The sequence below is a fragment of the Oncorhynchus nerka genome, linkage group LG22 (assembly GCF_034236695.1).
Source record: "Oncorhynchus nerka isolate Pitt River linkage group LG22, Oner_Uvic_2.0, whole genome shotgun sequence".
Classification (NCBI taxonomy): domain Eukaryota; kingdom Metazoa; phylum Chordata; class Actinopteri; order Salmoniformes; family Salmonidae; genus Oncorhynchus; species Oncorhynchus nerka.
Window position 1 is genome coordinate 97,215,256 of NC_088417.1, and position 26,247 is coordinate 97,241,502.

At 43.8% G+C, this 26,247-nt stretch overlaps 1 protein-coding gene across 3 annotated transcripts; it reads right to left on the bottom strand.

The window, feature by feature from the left end:
- LOC115106045 (cyclin-I) lies at positions 1–26,073 on the bottom strand. Of its 3 annotated transcripts, none has more exons than XM_029628643.2 (8): positions 25,823–26,071; positions 25,225–25,390; positions 23,495–23,629; positions 16,260–16,334; positions 15,785–15,925; positions 11,397–11,633; positions 10,090–10,407; positions 1–991 (listed from the first exon to the last, which is right to left on the bottom strand). In XM_029628643.2, exons 2-8 carry the CDS (start codon positions 25,345–25,347, stop codon positions 788–790), a joined length of 1,233 nt encoding a protein of 410 aa, XP_029484503.2. In that variant the 5' UTR covers positions 25,348–25,390; positions 25,823–26,071; the 3' UTR covers positions 1–787. The 3 variants fall into 3 exon arrangements, with proteins under 3 accessions (XP_029484503.2, XP_064863707.1, XP_029484504.2); XM_029628644.2 differs by having other exon boundaries at positions 815–991; positions 10,061–10,407; positions 25,823–26,073; XM_065007635.1 differs by lacking the exon at positions 15,785–15,925.
- Positions 26,074–26,247: the final 174 nt, after the last annotated feature.

Genomic DNA, 26,247 nt, shown 5'->3' on the forward strand with positions numbered 1-26,247 from the left:
TTGTTAAAACGTTTTTTCTTTATTGGTGACACAAGGTGTACCAGCAGAGCATAGGCAGTTGACCAGCGCACCCAAGAAAAAAGACAACTGCTTTTTTTTGTTGTTGCAATAAATACAAAACATGTCATTTCTGAACAGTGAAGACAAGCTATTATGGTGGAATCATCTTCGTCCCTCTTGTAACGAAAGCTGTTCATCTTAAAACAATACACAAACTGGGTAAAAACCAAAACACCTGTATTGCTCCACTGAGTAAAATGAATGCTCTTTCATTAGTAACAGGATCCTGTTTTCTTCTTTGCTTTCGCTACTACACTGTGATGGGACAAATACATGAAGGTTGTGGACAGGGGATATTTAGATTAATTTTTTTCCCCTAAATATTATAAACAAATCATTCAGTACTTCACACAAAATCACTTGTTTCCTACTTTGGCAGGTTAACACAGTCATCTACTATAAACACATTTACATTCAAATCAAACTTTGAAGTGACACGTTATGTGAACGATTAAAGCAACATGCTGAGGAAAGAAAACAAATATATGTAACTTACAGAAGAGGTTCAACGACAGAAATAAAATGGCATGACCTTAAAGTAACAAGGAAAATCTCTTACACACAGAATCACTGGGAGAAAGATTAGATTTATATCAATATTTTTTGTTTTTTTAAATGATTTTATATTCTACAAATAGTTATGAAATAGCAGCTTTTTCCCCCCCTTTCGTGCCTGGTACGGTGGGTTAATGCCTGCTGGTACACTGGGATGCCTCTTCCTTGCAGATCAGATGACGAGAAGGCCTTGGTTTCTTTCTCCTCTCGATGTGACACTGACGGGTTGGAGAGGGGGCAAGGGGGAATTGTTGCCCTCCTGCCTGACTAGCAGGCCACTGCACCCTCCTAGAGGCCCCTCCGGAGGGCCCCCGCTCTCGTCGCTGTAGAGCCTCTTGATCCCGTCGTAGAATTCGTCGACCTCCATCTCCTCCACCTGAAAAATAATGATTATAACAATAATAACATTTAAATTTGTATAGCGCTTTTTTATTGGCATTCTCAAACGCTACTTAGAAAAAGAACACAATACAAATCAAGACGTTACTGGACACACTTTCACGTGGGTTTTATTGGCCTCTGGCAGCCAGAAGGCAGGAGTTCAGTTTGCATCAAATATCAATAGCTCAATCAAATTATATTAGTCACATGACTGAAATACAACAGGTTGTAGGTAGACTTTACAGTGAAATGCTTACGAGAGCCCCTTCCCAACAACTGAGAGTTAAAGACAAATATTTGCACACAAAAAAAATAAAAGGACGACAATAAAAAACAATAACGTGGAGTACCAGTACCGAGTCAATGTGCAGAGGTACCAGGTAGTAACATGGATATATACAGGAAGTACCAGTACCGAGTCAATGTGCAGAGGTACCAGGTAGTAACATGGATATATACAGGAAGTACCAGTACCGAGTCAATGTGCAGAGGTACCAGGTAGTAACATGGATATATACAGGAAGTACCAGTACCGAGTCAATGTGCAGAGGTACCAGGTAGTAACATGGTTATATACAGGAAGTACCAGTACCGAGTCAATGTGCAGAGGTACCAGGTAGTAACATGGTTATATACAGGAAGTACCAGTACCGAGTCAATGTGCAGAGGTACCAGGTAGTAACATGGTTATATACAGGAAGTACCAGGTAGTAACATGGTTATATACAGGAAGTACCAGTACCGAGTCAATGTGCAGAGGTACCAGGTAGTAACATGGTTATATACAGGAAGTACCAGGTAGTAACATGGTTATATACAGGAAGTACCAGTACCGAGTCAATGTGCAGAGGTACCAGGTAGTAACATGGTTATATACAGGAAGTACCAGGTAGTAACATGGTTATATACAGGGAGTACCAGTACCGAGTCAATGTGCAGAGGTACCAGGTAGTAACATGGTTATATACAGGAAGTACCAGGTAGTAACATGGTTATATACAGGAAGTACCAGGTAGTAACATGGTTATATACAGGAAGTACCAGTACCGAGTCAATGTGCAGAGGTACCAGGTAGTAACATGGTTATATACAGGAAGTACCAGGTAGTAACATGGTTATATACAGGAGTACCAGTACCGAGTCAATGTGCAGAGGTACCAGGTAGTAACATGGTTATATACAGGAAGTACCAGGTAGTAACATGGTTATATACAGGAAGTACCAGGTAGTAACATGGTTATATACAGGAAGTACCAGTACCGAGTCAATGTGCAGAGGTACCAGGTAGTAACATGGTTATATACAGGAAGTACCAGGTAGTAACATGGTTATATACAGGAAGTACCAGTACCGAGTCAATGTGCAGAGGTACCAGGTAGTAACATGGTTATATACAGGAAGTACCAGGTAGTAACATGGTTATATACAGGAAGTACCAGTACCGAGTCAATGTGCAGAGGTACCAGTCAATGTGCAGAGGTACCAGGTAGTAACAGATGGTTATATGGTTATATACAGGAAGTACCAGTACCGAGTCAATGTGCAGAGGTACCAGGTAGTAACATGGTTATATACAGGAAGTACCAGGTAGTAACATGGTTATATACAGGAAGTACCAGTACCGAGTCAATGTGCAGAGGTACCAGGTAGTAACATGGTTATATACAGGAAGTACCAGGTAGTAACATGGTTATATACAGGAAGTACCAGGTAGTAACATGGTTATATACAGGAAGTACCAGTACCGAGTCAATGTGCAGAGGTACCAGGTAGTAACATGGTTATATACAGGAAGTACCAGGTAGTAACATGGTTATATACAGGAAGTACCAGGTAGTAACATGGTTATATACAGGAAGTACCAGTACCGAGTCAATGTGCAGAGGTACCAGGTAGTAACATGGTTATATACAGGAAGTACCAGGTAGTAACATGGTTATATACAGGAAGTACCAGGTAGTAACATGGTTATATACAGGAAGTACCAGTACCGAGTCAATGTGCAGAGGTACCAGGTAGTAACATGGTTATATACAGGAAGTACCAGGTAGTAACATGGTTATATACAGGAAGTACCAGGTAGTAACATGGCTATATACAGGGAGTACCAGGTAGTAACATGGCTATATACAGGGAGTACCAGGTAGTAACATGGCTATATACAGGGAGTACCAGGTAGTAACATGGCTATATACAGGAAGTACCAGGTAGTAACATGGCAATATACAGGGAGTACCAGGTAGTAACATGGCTATATACAGGAAGTACCAGGTAGTAACATGGCTATATACAGGAAATTCCAGTACCGAGCTAATGTGCAGAGGTACCAGGTAGTAACATGGTTATATACAGGGAGTACCAGGTAGTAACATGGCTATATACAGGAAATACCAGGTAGTAACATGGCAATATACAGGGAGTACCAGGTAGTAACATGGCTATATACAGGAAATTCCAGTACCGAGCTAATGTGCAGAGGTACCAGGTAGTAACATGGTTATATACAGGAAGTACCAGGTAGTAACATGGCTATATACAGGAAGTACCAGGTAGTAACATGGCTATATACAGGAAGTACCAGTACCGAGTTAATGTGCAGAGGTACCAGGTAGTAACATGGTTATATACAGGAAGTACCAGGTAGTAACATGGATATATACAGGAAGTACCAGGTAGTAACATGGTTATATACAGGAAGTACCAGTACCGAGTTAATGTGCAGAGGTACCAGGTAGTAACATGGTTATATACAGGACGTACCAGGTAGTAACATGGATATATACAGGAAGTACCAGGTAGTAACATGGCTATATACAGGAAGTACCAGTACCGAGTTAATGTGCAGAGGTACCAGGTAGTAACATGGTTATATACAGGAAGTACCAGTACCGAGCTAATGTGCAGAGGTACCAGGTAGTAACATGGTTATATACAGGAAATACCAGGTAGTAACATGGCTATATACAGGGAGTACCAGGTAGTAACATGGCTATATACAGGAAGTACCAGGTAGTAACATGGATATATACAGGAAATACCAGTACCGAGCTAATGTGCAGAGGTACCAGGTAGTAACATGGTTATATACAGGAATTACCAGGTAGTAACATGGTTATATACAGGAAGTACCAGGTAGTAACATGGCTATATACAGGAAGTACCAGGTAGTAACATGGATATATACAGGGAGTACCAGGTAGTAACATGGCTATATACAGGAAGTACCAGGTAGTAACATGGATATATACAGGAAGTACCAGGTAGTAACATGGATATATACAGGAAGTACCACATAGTAACATGGTTATATACAAAGAGTACCATTACAGTCAATAGGCAGGGGTACCAGGTAGTTAGGTAGGGGTAAAAGGAGTACCAGTACAGTCAATAGGCAGGGGTACCAGGTAGTTAGGTAGGGGTAAAAGGATATATAATAAACAGAGTAGCAGCAACGTATGTGATGAGTGAAAGTGTGTGTGATGTCAATATGCGTGTGTGAGATATATATAGATATCTATATATATAGATCTATGAGTCTAGTCAGTGTCATTAGAGACATTTCAAAACAAACAAGATAAATAAATAAATAATAAAGGGAGTCAATGTAAATAGCCTGGGCGGCCATTAGATTAACTGTTCAGCAGTCTTGTGTCTTGGGGGTAGAAGCTGTTAAGGAGGCTTTTGGACCTACACTTGGAGCTCCTGTACCGCTTGCCGTGCGTTAGCAGAGGGAACAGTCTGACTTGGGATTTTTAGGGCTTTCCTCTTGACACCGCCTGGTATAGCGGTCATGAATGGCAGGAAGTTGGTCCCCAGTGATGTCCTGGGCCTTATCCTCTGTAGCACATTTCAGTTGGATGCTGAGCAGTTGCCGTACCAAGCGGTGATGCAGCCAGTCAAGATGCTCTCAATGGTGCAGTTGTGGAACTTTTAGGATCTGAGGACCCATGCCAAATCTTTTCAGCCTCCTGTGGGGGAAGAGGCGTTGTGGTGCCCTCTTCACAACTGTGTGTAGACCATGAGAGATCCTTAGTGATGTGAACACAGAGGAACTTGAAGCTCTCGACCCTCTCCACTATAGCCCAGTCGATGTGGATGGGAGCGTGTTTCCTGTAGTTCACAATAACCTCCTTGGTCTTGCCCACATTGAGGAAGAGGTTGTTGTCATGGCACCACACTGCCAGATCTCACACCTCCTCTCTATAGGTTGTCTCATCGTCGTCGGTGATTAGGCCTACCGCAGTCGTGCCGTCAGCAAACTTAACGATTAACGAGAGTGTTTAATAGTCACATGTACAGGGTTGCAGGTGTGATTGCAGGGTACAGTGAAAATCTTAGGCTTCAAGCTCCACCATGCAGGAATAAGTAAAATAGAACAATATACATAACTGTCCAGCTTCTCTGAGATGTAAAACACCGAGAGGTATTTAAGGTTATTGAAGGTCTCCACCCACGGCGGCCCTGTTGATGAGGATGGGGGCGTGTCCAGCCTGGTTCCTCCTGAAGTCCGCAATCAGCTCCTTTCTTTCGCTGACGTTGAGAGAGAGAGGTTGTTTACCACGCACCACGCCATCAGTGTCTACCTCCTCTCTGTAGACCGTCTCGTCGTTGTTGGTAAAATCAGGCCTACTACTGTCGTGTCGTCGGCCAACTTCATGACGGAGGCGGAGCTGTGTGAGGCCACTCAGTCTTGGGTATACAGGAAGATGCACCATTGTGAGGCCCCCGTGTTGAGAATCAGTGTCGAGGAGGTAATGTTGTCTACCTTCGGCACCTAGGGGGCGGCCCGTCAGGAAGTCCAGGACCCAGTTGCATAGGGAGGACTTCAGACCAAGGGCTGTGAGCTTTGTAATGAGCGAACAAGGCACTATGGTATTGAAGGGCAAGCTGTAGTCAATGATCAGCATCCTCACATTCCTTATGGACGACACAATCATGTGTGTCAGGGTGGGAGGCGAATTGGAGAGGGTGGAGTGTGTCGGGGGAGGTGATATGGTCTTTGACTAGCCTCTCGAAGAACTTCACGATGACAGAAGAGAGCGCTTCTGGTTGGTAGTCATTCAGTTCCTTTCCCTTTCTTGGGCACAAGGATGATAATTGACATCTTGAAGCAGGTGGGTATAGCAGCCAGCTGGGGACGATTAGGGATGCCATCAGGGCCATCAGCCTGAGCTAGAGAGAGGTTGAAAATGTCAGAACACAACAGCCAGCTAGGGACGATTAGGGATGCCATCAGGGCCAGCAGCCTGAGCTAGAGAGAGGTTGAACATGTCAGAACACAACAGCCAGCTAGGGACGATTAGGGATGCCATCAGGGCCAGCAGCCTGAGCTAGAGAGAGGTTGAAAATGTCAGAACACAACAGCCAGCTAGGGATGATTAGGGATGCCCTCAGGGCCAGCAGCCTTGCAAAGGTTAACAGGTTTTAATGACTTGCAGTGGCAAGAAGAAAAAAGGTATTTGAACCCCTTGGAAATACCTGAATTTCTACATAATTTGTTCTGATCTTCATCTAGGTCACAACAATAGAGAAACGCAGTCTGCTTAAACTAATAGCACACAAACAATTATACGTTCTCATGTCTTTATTGAACATACCGTATAAACATTCACAGTGCAGGTTGGGAAAAAGTATGTGAACCCTTGGATTTAATAACTGGTCGACCCTCCTTTGGCAGCAATAACCTCAGCCAAACGTTTTCTGTAGTTGTGGATCAGACCTGCACAACTGTCAGGAGGAATTTTGGACCATTCCTCTTTACAAAACTGTTTCAGTTCATCAATATTCTTGGGATGTCTGGTGTGAACCTCGAGGTCATGCCACAGCATCTCAATCGGGTTGAGGTCAGGACTCTGACTGGGCCACTCCAGAAGACGTATTTTCGTCTGTTCAAGCCATTCTGTTGTTGATTTACTTCTGTGTTTTGGGTCGTTGTCTTGTTGCATCACCCACTTCTGTTGAGCTTCAATTGGCGGACAGACAGCCTTACATTCTCCTGCTAAATGTCTTGATAAACTTGTGAATTCCTTTTTCTGTCGATGACAGCAAGCTGTCCAGTCCCTGAGGCAGCAAAGCAGCCCCAGACCATGATGCTCCCTCCACCATAGTTTACAGTTGGAATGATGTTGGTGTGCTGGGTCTTCTTTTCTCCACACATAGTGTTGTGTGTTCCTTCCTTCCAAACAACTCATCTTTAGTTTCATCTGTCCACAGCATATTTTGCCAGTAGCACTGTGGAACACGCAGGTGCACTTTTGTAAACTTGAGACATGCAGTTAAGTTTTTTTTGGACTGCAGTGGCTTCTTCCGTGGAGTCCTCCCATGACCACCGTTCTTGTTTAGTGTTTTACGTATAGTAGACTCGTCAGCAGAGATGTTAACATGTTCCAGAGATTCCTGTAAGTCTTTAGCTGACACTCTAGGATTCTTCTTGACCTCATTGAGCATTCTGCTCTGTGCTCTTGCAGTTATCCTTGCAGGACGGCCACTCCTAGGGAGAGTAGCAACAGTGCTGAACTTTCTCCAATCATAGGCAATTTGTCTTACCGTAGACTGATGAACATCAAGGATTTTAGAGACACTTTTGTAGCCCTTTCCAGCTTTATGCAAGTCAACAATTCTTAATCTTAGGATCTATTTTGTTCAAGGCATGGTTCTGTTGGTTCATATTTGTACTGTTTAACCAGACTATTTTCCAGGTCACCTTGCCATGTTTATCAGCAGCATCTCTCTCTTTCAGTTGTCCTCCAAGGCAGCTATCAATCCACAGTTTTTGATTAGGATATGTTTTGAAAGATACCATTGGCATTTTGCCACACCCGCAATAACATCTGCTAACCATGTGACCAATAACATCTGCTAACCATGTGTAGTTGACTAATAAAAGTTGATAACATGTCATTCTATGCATTTTTTTATGAATCCGGTGACTGAGTCGGCGTATTCATTGACATCTCCAGAGGCGACCCGAAACATATTCCAGTCCACGTGCTCAATGCGGTCTTGGAACATGAATTCTGATTAGGTCAGACCAAAACTATACAGGCCTGACCACTGGAACTTTCCTTTAGTTTTTGTTTGTAGAGAAACAAGATGGAATCATGGTAGGATTTTCTAAAAGGGGGACGGGAGAGGGCCTTATACCCGTGTCGAAAAGGCGTGTAGTAGTGATCAAGAGTCGCATTTCCGCGAGTTAGACAGTCAATGTGTTGGTAATAATTTGGGAGCACGGTTCTTTAACAAAAGTAATTTAAGTCCCCCGCAACAATGAACACTGCCTCCGGGAATGCAGTCTCCAGTTTGTTCAGAGTCCAATGAATATCTTTGAGAGCCTTTTTGGTGTCGGCTTGGGGCGGGATGTACACAGCCATGGCGATAATCCCGGAGATCTCTGAAAGTTAAAGAGAGCCCGCTTCCTGTCCCCTCGAAAAATCTGAAAAACCCGCTGGTTGTATATAATCCGTTTAGATGTCTCTAGGAAAGCAAAGTATGTTGCAGGATCTGATGTCCATCTGGAAGGAGATCCTCGCTCGGTGTTGAACACTGAACTGTAGTCAATGAACAGCATTCTCGCGTAGGCCGTTCCTTTTAACAGGTGGGAAAGGAAAGTGTCGAGTGCAATAGAGAACGCGTCATCTGTGGATCTGTTGGGGCGGTATGCGAATTGGAGTAAGTTCAGGGTTTCTGGGTTGATGGTTTATGTGAGCCATGACAGGCCTTTCAAAGCATTTTATGGCGGTGGTCAGACAGGTTACCTTGGCAACTGGCCTTATTCTTGGCATTCTTAGACAGGTTGCCTTGGCATTCTTAGGCACAGGGACTATGGTGGTTTGCTTGAAAAATGTAGGCATGACAGACTGGGTCAGAGAGGTTAAGCGCATGTTCGGAGTACGCGTCCTGGTATTACGTCTGGCCTTGTGAACGTTAACCTGTTTAAAGGTCTTGCTCACATTGGCTACGGACAGAGCGTGATCATACAGTCCTCCGGAACAGCTGGCACTCTCACGCATGGTTCAGTGTTGCTTGCCTCGAAGTAAGCATAGAAGGCATTTCGCTGGTCTGGTAGGCCCATGTCACTAGGTAGCTCTCGGCTGGGTTTCCCTTTGTAATCTGTGATCGTTTTCAAGCCTTGCCATATCCGGCGAGCCTCAGAGATGGTGTAGTAGGATTCCATCTTAGTCCTATATTGACCCTTTGCATGCTTGATGGTTCGTCAGAGGGCGTAGAGGGATTATTAAAAACGTCCAGAAAATTGTCCTGCTCCTTGAAAGTAGCAGCTCTAGCCTTTAGCTCAGTGTGGATGTTGCCTATAATCCATGGCTTCTGGTTGGGATATGTGCGTACGGTCACTGTGGGGAAAAAGTCGTCAATGCACTTATTAATGAAGCCGGTGACAGATGTGGTTAACTCCTTAATGCCATCGGATGAATCCCGGAACATATTCCAGTCTGTGCTAGCAAAAACGGTCCTGTAGCTTAGCATCCGCTTCATCCAACCACTTGCGTATTGAGCGCGTCACTGGTACTTCCTGTTTGAGTTTTTGCTTGTAAGCGGGAATCAGGAGAATATAATTATAGTTTTGCCAAATGGAGGGCAGGGGAGATCTTAGTCTGCGTCTCTGAGTGGAGTAAAGATGTCTCTAGAGTTTTATCCCTCTCGTTGCAGAGGTGACGTGCTGGTAGAAATGAGGTAAAACCGATAGCAACACTTCTTAACCTTTGCAGGAAGGCCACTCCTAGGGAGAGTAGCAACAGTGCTGAACTTTCTCCATTTACAAGCAATTGGTCTTACCGTGGACTGATGAACATCAAGGCTTTTAGAGATACTTTTGTAACCCTTTTCAGCTTTATGCAAGGCAACAATTCTTAATCTTAGGTCTTCTAAAAAATATTACACAAAAAAATAACCCCATTGGTCAGGAGCCCGTAAAAACGGCAGCCACCCCCCCACCCAATCCCCCCCCGGCAGCCATTCTCGTCATACCATAAGAACAACACGCATTTAGAATCAAGGCAGGTAAAATAGCAATAGTAGGATAAGTAGGTAGGTGGTAAAAATACTTTACTCCGGTTGATGGAGTAGCCAAGCTCTCACCTTGCGCTTGGATGAGAGCTTGCAGCGCAGGTGGACTTGGTGGGGTTGGTGGCGAGGCATGGGAGGACCGTGGACCTGGAGCAGGGTGTTGGTGGTGGAGAACCTGGAGAGGCTTCGATTCCTGGGGTCTGGGTCTGTGACTGGGGAGTGGAGCCTGGTGCTGGACTCTGCTTCCTCGTCGCAGGGGTCTGGGGCCAGACTGTGGATGTGGTGCAGGGGCTGGTAGATGTAGACAGTGTTGGGAGGCAGGGAAACCTCCTGTGTGGACAGGCGACGTGAAACCAGCGCTTGACAGCGGATGAGTTGAGAACTATCGATCTAGGAGGGGGAGTAACATGAGAATCTTGATTATAATGATGTTATTGTGCGTAAAAACGCAGGTAGACTATATTATGAAACCAATGGACAGCAACGGTTCCCAGGGGCATCCTGATACCAGTGACTTAAACAAAAAAACGGATCCGATATGTGGGAGGGACTACAACATCCATATTATGTAAACATCCATTTGTTTTCTTCCTGTATTTGTTATGATTTCATTGAACAGATGGTGAGAGAGAAAGAGACATGGGAGGTTGAGTGGGATTGAACAGATGGTGAGAGAGGATGAGACATGGGAGGTTGAGTGTGATTGAACAGATGGTGAGAGAGGATGAGACATGGGAGGTTGAGTGTGATTGAACAGATGGTGAGAGAGGATGAGACATGAGAGGTTGAGTGGGATTGAACAGATGGTGAGAGAGGAAGAGACATGAGAGGTTGAGTGGGATTGAACAGATTGTGAGAGAGGATGAGACATGAGAGGTTGAGTGTGATTGAACAGATGGTTGAGAGGTTGAGTGTGATTGAACAGATGGTGAGAGAGGAAGAGACATGAGAGGTTGAGTGTGATTGAACAGATGGTGAGAGAGGAAGAGACATGAGAGGTTGAGTGTGATTGAACAGATGGTGAGAGAGGATGAGACATGAGAGGTTGAGTGGGATTGAACAGATGGTGAGAGAGACATGAGAGGTTGAGTGGGATTGAACAGATGGTGAGAGAGGATGAGACATGGGAGGTTGAGTGTGATTGAACAGATGGTGAGAGAGACATGAGAGGTTGAGTGTGATTGAACAGATGGTGAGAGAGGAAGAGACATGAGAGGTTGAGTGTCAAATAGGCAGTAGGTCAGACTAGAATCCACGTCAACATTGATAAATGTGTGCGCTTTAGGCAGAAGCTCTTACTGTCTAACCGGCCCCTATCCAAACATGCCAACAGGCCTAAATGTGTTGTTCTGAGCAGGAGGATAGTGAGAGTTTAGTACCTGTGCTTTCCTGAGCAAGAGGACAGTGAGAGCCAGCCCGTCAGGGCAGATATTCTCCAGCTCCAGGGTGATAAGGGCCAGCGCCAGCATGGATCCCCGGGAGAGGGGTTGTAGCAGGGCGCTGTCGGCCAGGCAGTAGTGCAGCTGCTGGGTCAACACGGACAGGTGCTGCGCCGGGTTACACCCCACCAGACCCACCACGAACCGGGACTTGCAGGACAGCACCATGGCATGGAACTGAAGGGGAACAGCAGTGTGTAAGAGAGTGGTGCTAGCAACACCAAGGTTATGGATTCACCTCTGAACCCCACAGGTATCGCATATACATAATAAACACACTAAAATGTATGCCCTCGAGTTAACTGAGGGACAACAGCAAGATTATAGACAAAGAGTAATAGTTACAGTCGGATGGAATTTAGCTGAATAACACAAAACTGTGCTGTGATACATGTTCTATGTTGTGTTATAAAGTGGTAACCTATAGCTCATAAACAGGGCAGTATTCTGGTGGATACAGTCTGAGCCAGATCCTCCACTCTTAACTTCAAGCCTCTAATGGAGGCTCTGGCTAGGACAGGAGTATGAATGTGTTGGTGGAAGAACAGGACTCACGTCACCTATTTTATGTTTTAAAGTGATCACCTACTAGGGTTGAGGGCGGAATCCAGATTTTCAAACCTTCATACCGTCCCTGTACCACACCAGGGTATACGGTGTTACCGGCAGTGAACACAAGGGGTTCTAGAATCTTGATCCAGGAGGGGATTGATTGTCAGATTCAGAGTGTTTAGTCACATGGGGCGGCTGGTTAGCCTAGTGGTTAGAGCGTTGGACTAGTAACCGGAAGGTTGCAAGTTCAAACCCCCGAGCTGACAAGGTACAAATCTGTCGTTCTGCCCCTGAACAGGCAGTTTAACCCACTGTTCCTTCATTGAAAATGAAAGTCACATTTACAGGGTTGCAGGTGTGATTGCTTAGGCTTCGAGCTCCACTATGCAGAACTAAGTGAAATAAAATAATGAAAATGGTAAATAAAAAACTATAGAGAAATAGCACCATAAAATGTGGCTTCTTCACCGTCGTGAAGAGTTCAAGTAATATAGACATCTGTTCAGAGGAGAGACTGAATTGCTGCAAAGAAACCACTACTAAAGGACACCAATAAGAAGAAGAGACTTGCTTGGGCCAAGAAACACGAGCAGGTGGAAATCTGTCCTTTGGTCATATGAGTCCAAATTTGAGATTTTTGGTTCCAACCATTGTGTCTTTGTGAGACACAGAGTAGGTGAACGGATGATCTCCACATGTGTGGTTCCCACCGTGAAGCATGGAGGAGGAGGTGTGATGGTGTAGGGGTGCTTTGCTGGTGACACTGTCAATGATTTATTTAGAATTCAAGGCACACTTAACCAGCATGGCTACCAAAGCATTCTGCAGTGATACGCCATCCCCTATGGTTTGCGCTTAGTGGGACTCTCCAGGCTGTGTAAGGGCAATTTGACCAAGAACGAGTGATGAAGTGCTGCATCAGATGACCTGGCCTCCACAATCGCTCAACCTCAACCCAATTGAGATGGTTTGGGATGAGTTGGACCGCAGAGTGAAGGAAAAGCAGCCAACAAGTGCTAAGCATATTCCAACTCCTTCAAGAGCGTTGGAAAAGCATTCCAGGTGAAGCTGGTTGAGAGAATGCCAAGAGTGTGCAAAAGCTGTCATCAAGGCAAAGGGTGGTGTCGTGACGTTAGCCTGTGGGTAAGGTTTATGACACCACCCCCCCCCCCCCATAAATACCTTTCTCCCTTCCCTCTCTGTTGACTCTACAGAAGGACTCTTGAATAGCCGTTGTTAAACAGAGAGTCTGGGAACATCAAATAAGTGGAGGGAAAGGAACCATATTTCGGTAAGAGAACCAGTTGAAAATATGCGTTGGTACTTAATGAATATGATTTCAGTTCGGTTGTCGTCTGAGACATTATGACTGATGACAGGACGACCTAAACTGTATCTGAGAAAGTCTACACATTAGTTATCAGATTCACATGGGATTGTTGTGCAATTCAAATGTTTAAATATAAAATTATTGGTGAAAAGATTAAATGTAAATGTAGCTTCCAAATGAGAGATTAGGGTTTTCATAAGGTTAGGGCTCTGCTCAAATCAGTGGCCCGCCCCTGTGAAGAGACATGGGCTATAAACTATGAAACACACCCTTCTCCCGCCACTATATAAGCCCTTGACAAAAATGTAACCTCCTGTTCCAAGAATGATAGGACAACGGTCCATATGTTGAAAAGGACTAACATGTCAACTACAGAACTAAGCCACCTCAGCGTGAGCTTTGGTTGTGAATGGTATAAACTTTGAAATCTTACTCACTAAAGAAATGAGACATCCTAGCCGTTGAGTTAGCAACAGCAGCTGTAAACGTGGGCAAGGAAAGGACGGACAGAGTATCCCGTCTACCACACAACAACGACACTACAACGTTTCCCGTTCACCACCAGAGACACTCTTCAAAGGACTCAGTTGGGCAACACGGCCTTCCATCTACCACCAACCTATTGAAGCGCAGTTCTGAGTAAATATTTATTGCATTTTCCTTTTCCAAATGGGTGGTAATTTAGAATGCATAAGATTCTGTATTTACGATAGAGTAGTTGCCTATGGCCCGATAGAGACATTGCTTCTCCCTTTGTTCTTCAGTCTTCCCGCTCTTTCACTCAAACCCAACCCCTGTTCTTTGTGTAACCAGCTGTCATATCTGTTCTGCCCGCTAGGGACGTTTTCCTTTATGACGTAATTTGTAATCAAGGTATGACTCATTCTATGTATATGTAATTCTGTGTGATTAGTTAGGCATTTAGTAAATAAATAAATAAACCCAATTTTGTATTGCTGATTCAACTTGTTAGCCAGGGTTCCTGAAGATAACCAAGAATTTACAACTTTCAGATGAGACTGAAATAAAGTGACGATTAATATTGACTGCTATTGAGGTAAAATATTACTAGCTCTTTAAGAGTTTATTCGGAAGATAACTGCTCTAAATATTATTTTGTGGTGCCCTGACTTTCTAGTTAATTACATTTACATGATTAGCTCAATCAGGTAATATTAATTACAGAGAAAGGATTTTAGAGAAGAGCATGTCAATATCACTTAATCCAGCATAGCCAAAGACACAAGAGTGGCTATTGTGAAGAATCTCAGATATAACATATATTTTGATGTTTAACACTCTTTTTTGGTTACTACATGATTCCACAAAGCTGTCATCAAGGCAAAGGGTGGCTAATCTAAAATATATTTATATTTGTTTAACACTTTTTTGGTTACTACATGAGTCCATGTGTGTTATTTCATAGTTTAAATGTCTTCACTATTATTCTACAATGTAGAAAATAGTAAAAAAAAAATAAAAAAAAACCTTGAATGAGTAGGTGTGTCCAAACTTTTGACTGGTACTGTGTGTAATATATATATACACAATTAATAAATAAATAAAACCAGCACTTAACCCCCCCCCCTTCTAGTTCTAACTCTACTAATAGCTACTTTGAGGAAAAATGTACTTCCTATGCCTGTGATGTGGTGGTCTCACCCAGCTATCTTAAGATGAATGCACTAACTGTAAGTCTCTCTGGATAAGAACGTCTGCTAAATGACTAGAATGTCAAAAGACTGAGCTGTAGTCAAACGGAATCCTCACATACGCATTCCTTTTGTCCAGGTGATCAAAGACAGTGTGCAGTGTAATAGCCTTGTCCGTGGATCTGTCGGGGCGGTGGGCGAGTTGGGAGAGGGTGGAGTGTGTCGTGGAGGGAGGTGGTGGTGACGGTCTTTGACTAGCCTCTCGAAGCACTTCATGATGACAGAAGAGAGTGTGCTTCTGGTTGGTAGTCATTCAGTTCAGTTACTTTCCCTTTCTTGGATGATAGCTGACATCTTGAAGCAGGTGGGTAAATCAGCCTGAGCTATGGAAAAGTTGCTGTAACTAGGAAGCTTGTTCCTGCAAGCTAGCCACAAACCAAATGTATAGCTGGAGAACCAGGCTGGATGTCATTCATTTGCCATATCTTAAAATAGTTCACTTATAGTTACAAGCAGTGGTGTAGCACACACCTCCAAACTTTAGAGGGGCCCGGTAAATAAAAAATCATGCCTTCTGTATTTCAAAATACTCCCGCTATACGGTATACCGCCCAAGCCTATTACCTTTTACAACAATTTTTTTTTTTTTTTTTTAAAAACAGGGCAGTATTCTGGTGGATCCAGTCCTGGGCAGGACTGAGCCAGATCCTCCACTGCAGGCTAGTTAGTGGTTCTAGCGGTGGTTCTGGCTAGGACAGAAGTATGAATGTGGTGACAGAATACAATACACGCACAATGTGTAGAAACTCCAGCGGTGTGGCAGCGTGCAGGTCCCAGTTGAGTTTATCCAGAATGATCCTCTCCATTCTCAGTATCTCTGATGGGGAGCAGCCACACCTGCTGCTGCTGGCCAAGTCACGCAATAACGGCACACGCTGCGCACACACAGACAGAGCGCGAGACGGAGAGAGAGAGAGAGACAAAGAGGACTTCTGGTTAGTTGGGTTCAACCCACTTTCTGACAACTTGGTGTGTAGTTCTCTAGGACTTCATCTAGCATTACAACTATTGGAGCTAACCTTCACAGTGAGCAACATTTCAGCATTTGGAAAATAACCTTTCGTTGGGACGTTCATAAAATAGTTTGTTTTTAATACAGCTGCAAATCATATTGCCAAATGTTTGGATAACAAAGTTGAATAGAAAGAAACAAATAATGTGAATAGTGACTAAGGAAGGACTGATGGTGTGAGGCTAGGATGTAATCACCTCGTCTTCCTCGCTGGTTTTGGCAGCCAGGAAGTAACAGGCGATGGCGATGCAGCGGAGGTACTTTGGACGGGCCTGAGGAGAGAGAGAGAGAGACAGGGTCAGGAGGACTACGTGATGTCACTAGTACCCAGTGTCTAAACTCAGCACCCCGGGTTCTACCTACTCTGCAAGGAAGGCAGCCCAGGTTAAAGACATTCTCCAGGACTACTACTCTGTAAGGAAGGCAGCCCAGGTTAAAGACATTCTCCAGGACTACTACTCTGTAAGGAAGGCAGCCCAGGTTAAAGACATTCTCCAGGACTACTACTCTGTAAGGAAGGCAGCCCAGGTTAAAGACATTCTCCAGGACTACTATTCTGTGAGGAAGGCAGCCCAGGTTAAACACATTCTCCAGGACTACTACTCTGTAAGGAAGGCAGCCCAGGTTAAAGACATTCTCCAGGGCTACTACTCTGTAAGGAAGGCAGCCCAGGTTAAAGACATTCTCCAGGACTACTACTCTGTATACCTTTTAGCCAAAAGTGGTCCTTGAAAATTGCCTACTAGTCTTTGACTCACTCAAATGGCGAGGGGCTGAACCCCATTGGCCGGAACTTGAATTACTAGGGGGCTGGCCCAAGTAAGGGAAAATATACGGAACAAAAAAATGGGCCGCGAACGTCAACAGCGTAATGCAAATCAAATTAGAAAGAAAGTCTATTTTTCTCACGTCTATTCAGAGCAACGCTGCGAAAATGTGCAAATAAATGGTGTGGGTCGTTTGTAGAAAAGGAATTTGAGAAATTGTTATGATCTTCCCGATGTAGACTAGCTAACGAACTAGTTTAAAATCTATTGGGCTGTAAGACAAGGTTTCAGTTAAATAGGCTATATATTTTAAAACAATTGCAGCCTACCAGTGTTGATTTCAATCACATATAGCCTAGGCAGGCTGGAAAAGGACTCTAATTTCAAGAGAGAATACTGTTATGCAGAAAGAACGAGACGAGCTAAATTCTTTATTAACTGCTCAGGTGCATCTACAACCCTAACATAACTAGTGCAGGCAGGTATGGTGGCTCCGGTGGGACATAAGAGTAAAAAGGAACATGCAACAATAATTCACAATGCCTACGAAAAGATGGCACCAAAAAACATGGCTGATGTTTTACACTCTTCCCAACCAATTGTGCAATTTTGTTATTTTATTTGCATTTTGTGTAACTTATTTTTTTAACTTTGTGTGTACATTATGTTGCTGCTACCGTCTCTTATGACCGAAAATAACTTCTGGACATCAGAAACGCGATTACTCACCACGGACTGGAAGAAACGTTTTCATTTAACGAGTCCGACGAGAAGGATATCCTGCTTTCACTGGAACAGGCCCAGATCCACGCCTTTTGCGTGAAGAAAAGACACCGGAAAAGCAGATCCTTCTGAGAATCTGTAGGCGAGCGAGTAAACTCCCAATGCCTTCTATTCCACTTGCTAACGTGCAATCGTTAGAAAATAAAATTGATGACATACTATTAACATTATCCTACCAACGGGACATTAAGAACTAACATATGCTTCACCGAGACGTGGCTGAACGAAGAAACGGACAATATAGAGCTGGCGGCATTTTCCATGCACCGGCAGAACAGAGACCTACCTCTGGTAAAACGACCTTGTCAATAACAGCTGGTGCGCGACGTCTAATATTAAATAAGTCTCGAGGTATTGCTCGCCTGAGGTAGAGTACCTTATGATAAGCTGTAGACCACATTATCTACCAAGAGAGTTCTCAGCTGTATTATTCGTAGCCGTCTATTTACCACCACAGAAAAAAGCTGTCACTAAGACCGCACTCAACCAACTCTATAAGGCCATAAGCAAAAAGGAAAATGCTCACCCAGAAGCGGCGCTCCTAGTGGCCAGGGACATTAATGCAGGCAAACTTAAATCAGTTTTACAAAATTCTTACCAGCATGTCACATGTGCAACCAGAGGGGGAAAATCCTAGACCACCTTTACTCCACACACAGAGATACATCCAAAGCTCTCCCCACCCTCCATTTGGCAAATATGACCACAATTCTATCCTCCTGATTCTTACTTACACAAGCAAAAAACTAAAGCAGGAAGTACCAGGGACTCGCTCAATATGGAAGAGGTCAGATGACGCAGATGCTACACTACAGGACTGTTTAGCTAGCACAGACTGGAATATGTTCCGGGATTCATCCAATGGCATTGAGGAGTACACCACCTCAGTCATCGGCTTCATCAATAAGTGCATTGAGGACGTCGTCCCCACAGTGACTGCACGGACATATCCCAAACAGAAGCCATTGATACAGGCAACATCCGCATCGAGCTAAAGGCTAGAGCTGCCGCTTTCAAGGAGCGGGAGACTAATCCGGATGCTTATAAGAAATCCTGCTATGCCCTCAGACGAACCATCAAACAAGCAAAGCGTCAATACAGGATTAAGATTGAATCCTACTACACCGGTTCTGACGCTCGTCGGATGTGGCAGGGCTTGAAAACTATAACGGACTACAAAGGGAAACCCAGACCCGAGCGGCCCAGTGACGCGAGCCTACCAGACGAGCTAAATGCCTGTTAAGTTTGCTTCGAGGCAAGCAACACTGAAGCACGCTTGAGAGCACCAGCTGTTCTGGATGACTGTCTAATAACACTCTCGGTAGCCGATGTGAACAAAACCTTTAAACAGGTCAACATTCACAAGGCCGCTGGGCCAAACGGATTACTAGGACGTGTACTCAGAGCATACGCTGACCAACTGTCAACTATCTTCACTTACATTTTCAAGCTCTCACTGACCGAGTTTGTAATACCTACATGTTTCAAGCAGACCACCATAGTCCCTGTGCCCAAGGAAGCGAAGGTAACCTGCCTAAATGATTACCGCCCTGTGGCACTCACGTCAGTAGCCATGAAGTGCTTTGAAAGGCTGGTTATGGATCACATCAACAGCATCCTCCCTAGACCCACTCCAATTCGCATACCGCCCCAACAGACCCACAGAAGAGGCAATCTCAATCACACTCCACACTGCCCTTTCTCACCTGGACAAAAGGAACACCTATGTGAGAATGCTGTTCATTGAATACAGCTCAGCGTTCAACACCATAGTGCCCACGAAGCTCATCACTAAGCTAAGGACTCTGGGACTAAACACCTCCCTCTGCAACTGGATCTTGGACTTCCTGACGGGCCGCCCCCAGGTGGTAAGAGTAGGCAACAACACGTCTGCCACTCTGATCCTTAACACTGGGGCCCCTCAGGGGTGTGTACTTAGTCCCCTACTGTATTCCCTGTTCACCCACGACTGCGTGGCCAAGCAAGACTCCAACACCATCATTAAGTTTGCTGACGACACAACAGTGGTAGGCCTGATCCCCGACAACGATGAGACTGTCTATAGGGAGGAGGTCAGAGAACTGACTGTGTGGTGCCAGGACAACAACCTCTCCCTCAATGTGATCAAGAAAAAGGAGCTGATCGTGGACTACAGGAAAAGGCGGGCTGAAACAGGCCCCCATTAACATCGACGGGGCTGAAGTGGAGCGTGTTCGAGAGTTTCAAGTTCCATGGTGTCCACATCACCAACGAACTATCATGGTCCAAACATACCAAGATAGTCGTGAAGAGGGCACGAGAAACATTTCCCCCCTCAGGAGACTGAAAAGATTGGTCGAGGGTCCTCAGATCCTTAAAAGGTTCTACAGCTGCACCATCGAGAGCATCCCGACCGATTGCATCACCGCCTGGTATGGCAACTGCTCGGCATCTGACTAAGGCGCTACAGAGGGTAGTGTGAACGGCCCAGTACATCACTGGGGCCAAGCTTCCTGCCATCCAGGACCAAAATAATAGGCGGTGTCAGAGGAAAGCCCATAAAATTGTCAGAGACTCCAGTCACCCATGTTATAGACTGTTTTCTCTGCTACCGCACGACAAGTGGTACCGGAGCACCGAGTCTAGGACCAAAAGGCTCCTCAACAGCTTCTACCCCCAAGCCATTAGACTGCTGAACAGTTCATAAAAATCGCCACAGGACAATTTACATTGACACCCCCTCTTGTACACTGCTGCTACTCGCTGTTTGTTTGTTACCTCTGCATAGTCACTTCGCCCCCACCTACATGTACAGATTACCTCAACTAGCCTGTACCCCTCTACACTGACTCAGTACCAGTGCCCCCTGTATATAGCCACGTTATTGTGATTCTTACTGTGTTACTTTTTATTTTAGCCTACTTGGTAAATATTTTCTTCTTCTTGAACTGTACTGTTGGTTAAAGGGCTTGTGAGTAAGCATTTCACGGGTAAGTCTACACTTGTTGTATTCGGCGCATGTGGCACATAAAGTTTGATTTGATTTACGAAGAGAACATAACAAATTAATATGGATTATACTGACAATCAAATGTGGCATTGCACATTTTTGCGCCTTTGGCGGCGTCTCTCTGTGTGGTTTCGGCTATACCGTTCATCTCTCATTCCAGGATTTTGGGAATTACTGCCTTAGTACAAAAGGGGGCGCCAAAACCACACAAAAACCCAGTGGCATCATTTACCAGAATGCTAACCAGAATGCTAACAAAATTAGCACAAGTAATAGCTACTTTTCATGCGGGATACTAGCAAAATATGCTAATGAGCGCAAACAAAAATAAACAAATTGCAAAGACAGGTAAATCCAGCTCATAAAGGGATATATATATAGAGCTACTGAATGTCATTTCTAGTGAGTTTGGACATTTACAAGCGAATGTGAACGAGGGACATTGTGCATAATGAACTAAGTTGACGCATGCTTGTCTTAAAGACAGTGTGCAGTGCAATAGCCTTGTCCGTGGATCTGTCGGGGCGGTGGGCGAGTTGGGAGAGGGTTGAGTGTGTCGTGGAGGGAGGTGGTGGTGATGGTCTTTGACTAGCCTCTCGAAAGAAGAACAGTACTGACTCAGAAGCAGCATGTGTACATGCTGTGTCTGTGTGCAGTCTGGAGTCACTAGGTCAACAAGCCTGCCTGCTCAGCTCAGAGAAGATGGGGGGGGAGCAGACGGACCAAGAACAGAGAGCAGAAAAAAAACAATCAAGATAGTAGTGGCAGCTGTACAGATAATTCATTTAAATAGCTTTGATTTCTCAAACACGGCAGAAAGCTAACACTATATGATGCCCCGTTATTAATTCAGCCACCTACTTAAATAACTAGCAAGTTAAAAACTTAGGTTCGCGTAAACACAGAATTCTGTGTTTGGGATGAACTGGAATGCCGACTGCAAGCCAGGCCTAATAGCCCAACATCAGACTTCACCAATGCTCTTGTGGCTGAATGGAAGCAAGTCCCCGCAGCAATGTTCCAACATCTAGTGGAAAGCCTTCCCAGAAGACTGGAGGCTGTTATAACAGCTGTGCTTCAGTTGCACTTCTCCACTCGGATGAGAATTCTGGAACGGGCATTCTATCAGCAGACAGCACTCTGACTGATGTCTAGCTACTTTTCTCGGTGTAGCCCGCCTACTTTTCTTTGGTAAAGATTAAGTTTAAGCAAAACATTAGAATGCAGCCAGCTACATTTCCTACGATAAACATTAGAATGCAGCCAGCTACATTTCCTATGATAAACATTAGAATGCAGCCAGCTACATTTCCTACGATAAACATTAGAATGCAGCCAGCAACATTTCCTATGATAAACATTAGAATGCAGCCAGCTACATTTCCTGCGATAAACATTAGAAATATGATGAACATGCATTCTTTTTGCAAAAAATACCTTGCTTTTTCATTGTAATCTCATTTACTTGTGTGGCTGCCAGCCTAATTGCGTTGCAGTTCTCTTGTCGTGTGATGAAAACAAAGATATGTTCTGTTGAATGTTAATGTATTTTATGTGATGCTGTTGGAGGGCCAGTAGGAGGCACTCTTTCCTTTGGTCTAAAAAATATCCCAATGCCCCAGGGCAGTGATTGGGGACACTGCCCTGTGTAGGGTGCCATCTTTCGGATGGGACGTTAAACGGGTGTCCTGACTCTCTGAGGTCATTAAAGATCCCATGGCACTTATCGTAAGGGTAGGGGTGTTAACCCCGGTGTCCCGGCTAAATTCCCAATCTGGCCCTCAAACCATTTTGGTCACCTAATAATCCCCAGTTTACAATTGGCTCATTCATCCCCCTCCTCTCCCCTGTAACTATTCCCCAGGTCGTTGCTGTAAATGAGAACGTGTCCTCAGTCAACTTACCTGGTAAAATAACAGAGAAATAAACATTTAAAATGTGAAGGGAAACTATAGTTGCACGTCCCCTGATTTTAATATTATTATTTTTTATTTATTTATTTGACCTTTATTTAACCAGGCAAGTCAGTTAAGAACACATTCTTATTTTCAATGACGGCCTGGGAACAGTGGGTTAACTGCCTGTTCAGGGGCAGAACGACAGATTTGTACCTTGTCAGCTCGGGGGTTTGAACTCGCAACCTTCCGGTTACTAGTCCAACGCTCTAATCACTAGGCTACCCTGCCGCCCTGATCACTCTATAGGATAATAAAAAAACACATGTATTTACAATATAAAACACGACCCCTGTCAATACACAGCTGGACTCACCAACTCAAGTGACTGGCTCAACTGTTCTGGGGAACTACGGTAAGCTTCATAATGTAAAATATTGTGACAGGTGAAATTATGAAATTTGCAATCTGTTTTACCTTCTAACATATTGCACAAGTTGACTGCAGGTATTAACTTAAAAAGTATCTAGAAACATTCAAATGTATTGAAAAACTTCAAATAAATAGTTTCAACGGTATTGCCATAGTGAATTTCCAAATACCCTGGTATACCTTATACCACCCTAGCCTAGCTCTTTATAAGGGAGCCAGGCTAATACTAGAGGAAGTAAGATTAATCTGATAGATAGATACAGGAAGAGACAAGAGAGCTGCTTTTATCAACAGGCCTAAATAAATCACACACTGACACTTCCTGAGTGAACTCTAGAGTGTGTTACTTCCTGCAACATCAGGTTTGATAAGTTACAGATGAATTTACTTTTTTTTTTTTTTACGTTTTAAATCGAGCTAACCTCATAAAACCGTCAAATCTTGTCCAAGAGTAGTCACAGTGAAGAAATATACCCTAGCCTACACAGCTGGTAAGGTTAAAGATGCTGTTGACATTCTATGTAGATCTATAGCTGATAAGACTAAACATTGTGTTGCCATCTTACCTTTATAGCACCTAAAAACCTGTCTAAAATACTGATGGTTAGGGAGAGGGTCTCTGGATAGAGCTTGGTGTCACTGTGCAGGTCAATGAGCCAGCACACAGCCTCATCACGCTGGGCAGGGGAGATGTCTGTATCCTAGGGATAATCACAGAGGGGGTCAGTTAAAATGACAGCACACGTCACAGGTCAGTTACAGAGGAGACATAGCATGAGCGTCAGTAAACTGTGAGTGACCCTTTCACATTCAGGGAAAATAAACTCAAAAGTTCCAATTAGGTTACAATATAAAAAGTATCAAAACCACTCACTTAAAAAAAAATCACTAACAAAAGTCTCAACCAAAACAACGAAAATCAAATCATAGACTTGATTAAAGTACAGGAAACAATTATTTCTTGAAAGAGAGCCTGAATGTCAATTATAAATAAACAAAATACAGTCAACATTTCAACTAAAAGGTCAAGCTGTCCCTTGAAGATAAAGAATGACTTGAGGCAAACAGATCAACCAAACTAGTGAATAAATAAAAGAGAAGACCTTTCTGAACTCGTCTGCATACCTGTAACCTGACACTGGTCTAACCAGCACCCACTGGAAGCTTTTAGCTTCAGACATAGGCTAAGTACCAAATGACACACTATTACCTATTTAGTGCACTACTTTTGACCAGAGCCCAAGTGCACTAGTGAATAGGATACCATTTGGGATGCATTCAAACGTTGCTTTACAGTGACCTGAACTCTAGCCTTGCCCTAAAGACACTTCTCACCATCATGTTGCCTTGTTAAAGTGCCTCTTGACTCATAGTGAAATTACTCAGTGAGCAAAACAACCAATGTACTAGGACCCAAGTTATTGTCTCGACTTGAATTGACTGACTGGTTTACCCCTTCTACTGCACTCGATTTTGGGACAGGTTACATCTGTTACTGCACTCTGTTTTGGGACAAGGTGTATCTGTTACTGCACTCTGTTTTGGGACAGGAGAAAAACATTTTACTGCAATCCGTTTTGGGACGTGTCTGTTACTGTGTACTCCTGTTATGTTTTAATTTCCACAGATCATTTGTAGAGATAAGATGGTGAAGGTCAGAGCCTTATACATTACAGTTGGATAAGGCTCAATATCAGGCTCTGGTGACACTGGCAGTAATAGCTTATCTTAGCAACATGTTGATGACCACACTGTGTACATGTGTACTTTTAGGCAAATCAGATAGAAGTGTGCTGCAGTGAGTCAGCAGGAAAGAGCGTCAGATTAACAGTCAGGCAGGCATCCTTTTCAAAATCCTGTTAACTTGCTAACACTTTCAGCAGGTTTCTGTTGCTAGCCAATGATCAGGGCAGGACTGTTCATTGGACTAATGAGTAGGATGGAAGTGAAAGCATGAACCTCTTAGCCACAGCAGGTGCTTCATTTTTTAAAATGTAACCTTTATTTTACTAGGAAAGTCGGTTAAGAATAAATGATTATTTACAATGACGGCCTACCCCGGCCAAAACCTAACCCGGACGACGCTGGGCCAATTGTGCGCCGCCCTATAGGACTACCAATCACGGCACATTGTGATACAGCCTGAAAATAACAGTGACCTTAGGTGATACACATATCTGTACCAAGGAAATAACCTAAGACAGATAGATACCACTTCAAAACAAAGTTTAACATGACGTGCTGCATTCTCTTTCATATGGACAACAGCACATTGTTTTTGTGTTGTGGGATTCACCTGAACGCCGATATACGTATTTTTAGGCACGTACGCCTTCCACATCTGGGCTTCCCTAGAGGCGGCCTTTTCCAGAAGAAAAGACAGCCTCCTGCTTTCCAAGGGTTCGGCAAACTTCCTCATTGCGACCCCTGGATACGCCTCCCTCCTCACTGTATACAGCTCCCTGTAAGTGCCAGAGAAAACACATAGAAGAAGACTTGTATTTTACAACATGTTTATGAATGATACCAAGGTGATACCAAACAATCACTTCCTTATGAATACTACTGTAACCTGGTTTTACGGACACTGGTCCCCACCAAATACGCTCATTCATTTTCCCAACTAGCGATACTCTTTTCTGTAGTAACAACAGCGATGAGGTATTTTCTCATATCGAGACGATTCCGGCTAATATTACCGTTACCGAGTTATGGTTCGCTAGCTAGCAACCGAACTAGCGAGAACAGAAACAAACACCAACCGATGGTAAACGTTAACTAATAATAAACCCTTTCATTAATAGACAACGCATATTATCCAAAATAACTTAATCTATTTAGAAAACGATATGACTATAAAGCTCTACTTCATATGCTAGCTAGCATTAGCTTACCTCCCCTGCAAAGCTGTGGGAATCACAGTTTGACTTGGAAATCATCCGGTCCATTAAACTGAGGTAAAAACAAAAAAAGAGAGGTAAATCGAGTCTTAAATTACTCCATCTTCGATTTTGTGTTGTGTTTTATTTTTGGGATAAATGAGGGGGTCTTCCAAATTAAATGTATATGAAAATGGTACGGAATAGACAGATATGTCTACTTCCGAGTAGGAGACTCTTGGGAGATAAATCGATCCGCGTACGTGCGTCACGTAGCTGGTCCCGAAAATGTATATTGTACCAATATTTAGGATAAATGTTAGTTATTGTGGTAAATAAAAAATTACAAATGGTTGTTTTAGGTTTTATCACGATGGATTTGAGCTATGACATTACATTTGTTTTCCGTTGTATTCGATGTTTGGTGGGCCTATTTTCTA

Excerpts from the sequence above, each read along its gene's own strand:
- LOC115106045 (XM_029628643.2), bottom strand. The coding sequence starts at position 25,347 with ATGAGGAAGTTTGCCGAACCCTTGGAAAGCAGGAGGCTGTCTTTTCTT. Across the intron at positions 16,335-23,494 it reads GGTTTTTAGGTGCTATAAAG|GCCCGTCCAAAGTACCTCCG; the intron begins GTAAGATGGCAA and ends CTCTCTCCTCAG. Across the intron at positions 15,926-16,259 it reads AAACCAGCGAGGAAGACGAG|CGTGTGCCGTTATTGCGTGA; the intron begins GTGATTACATCC and ends GTGTGTGCGCAG.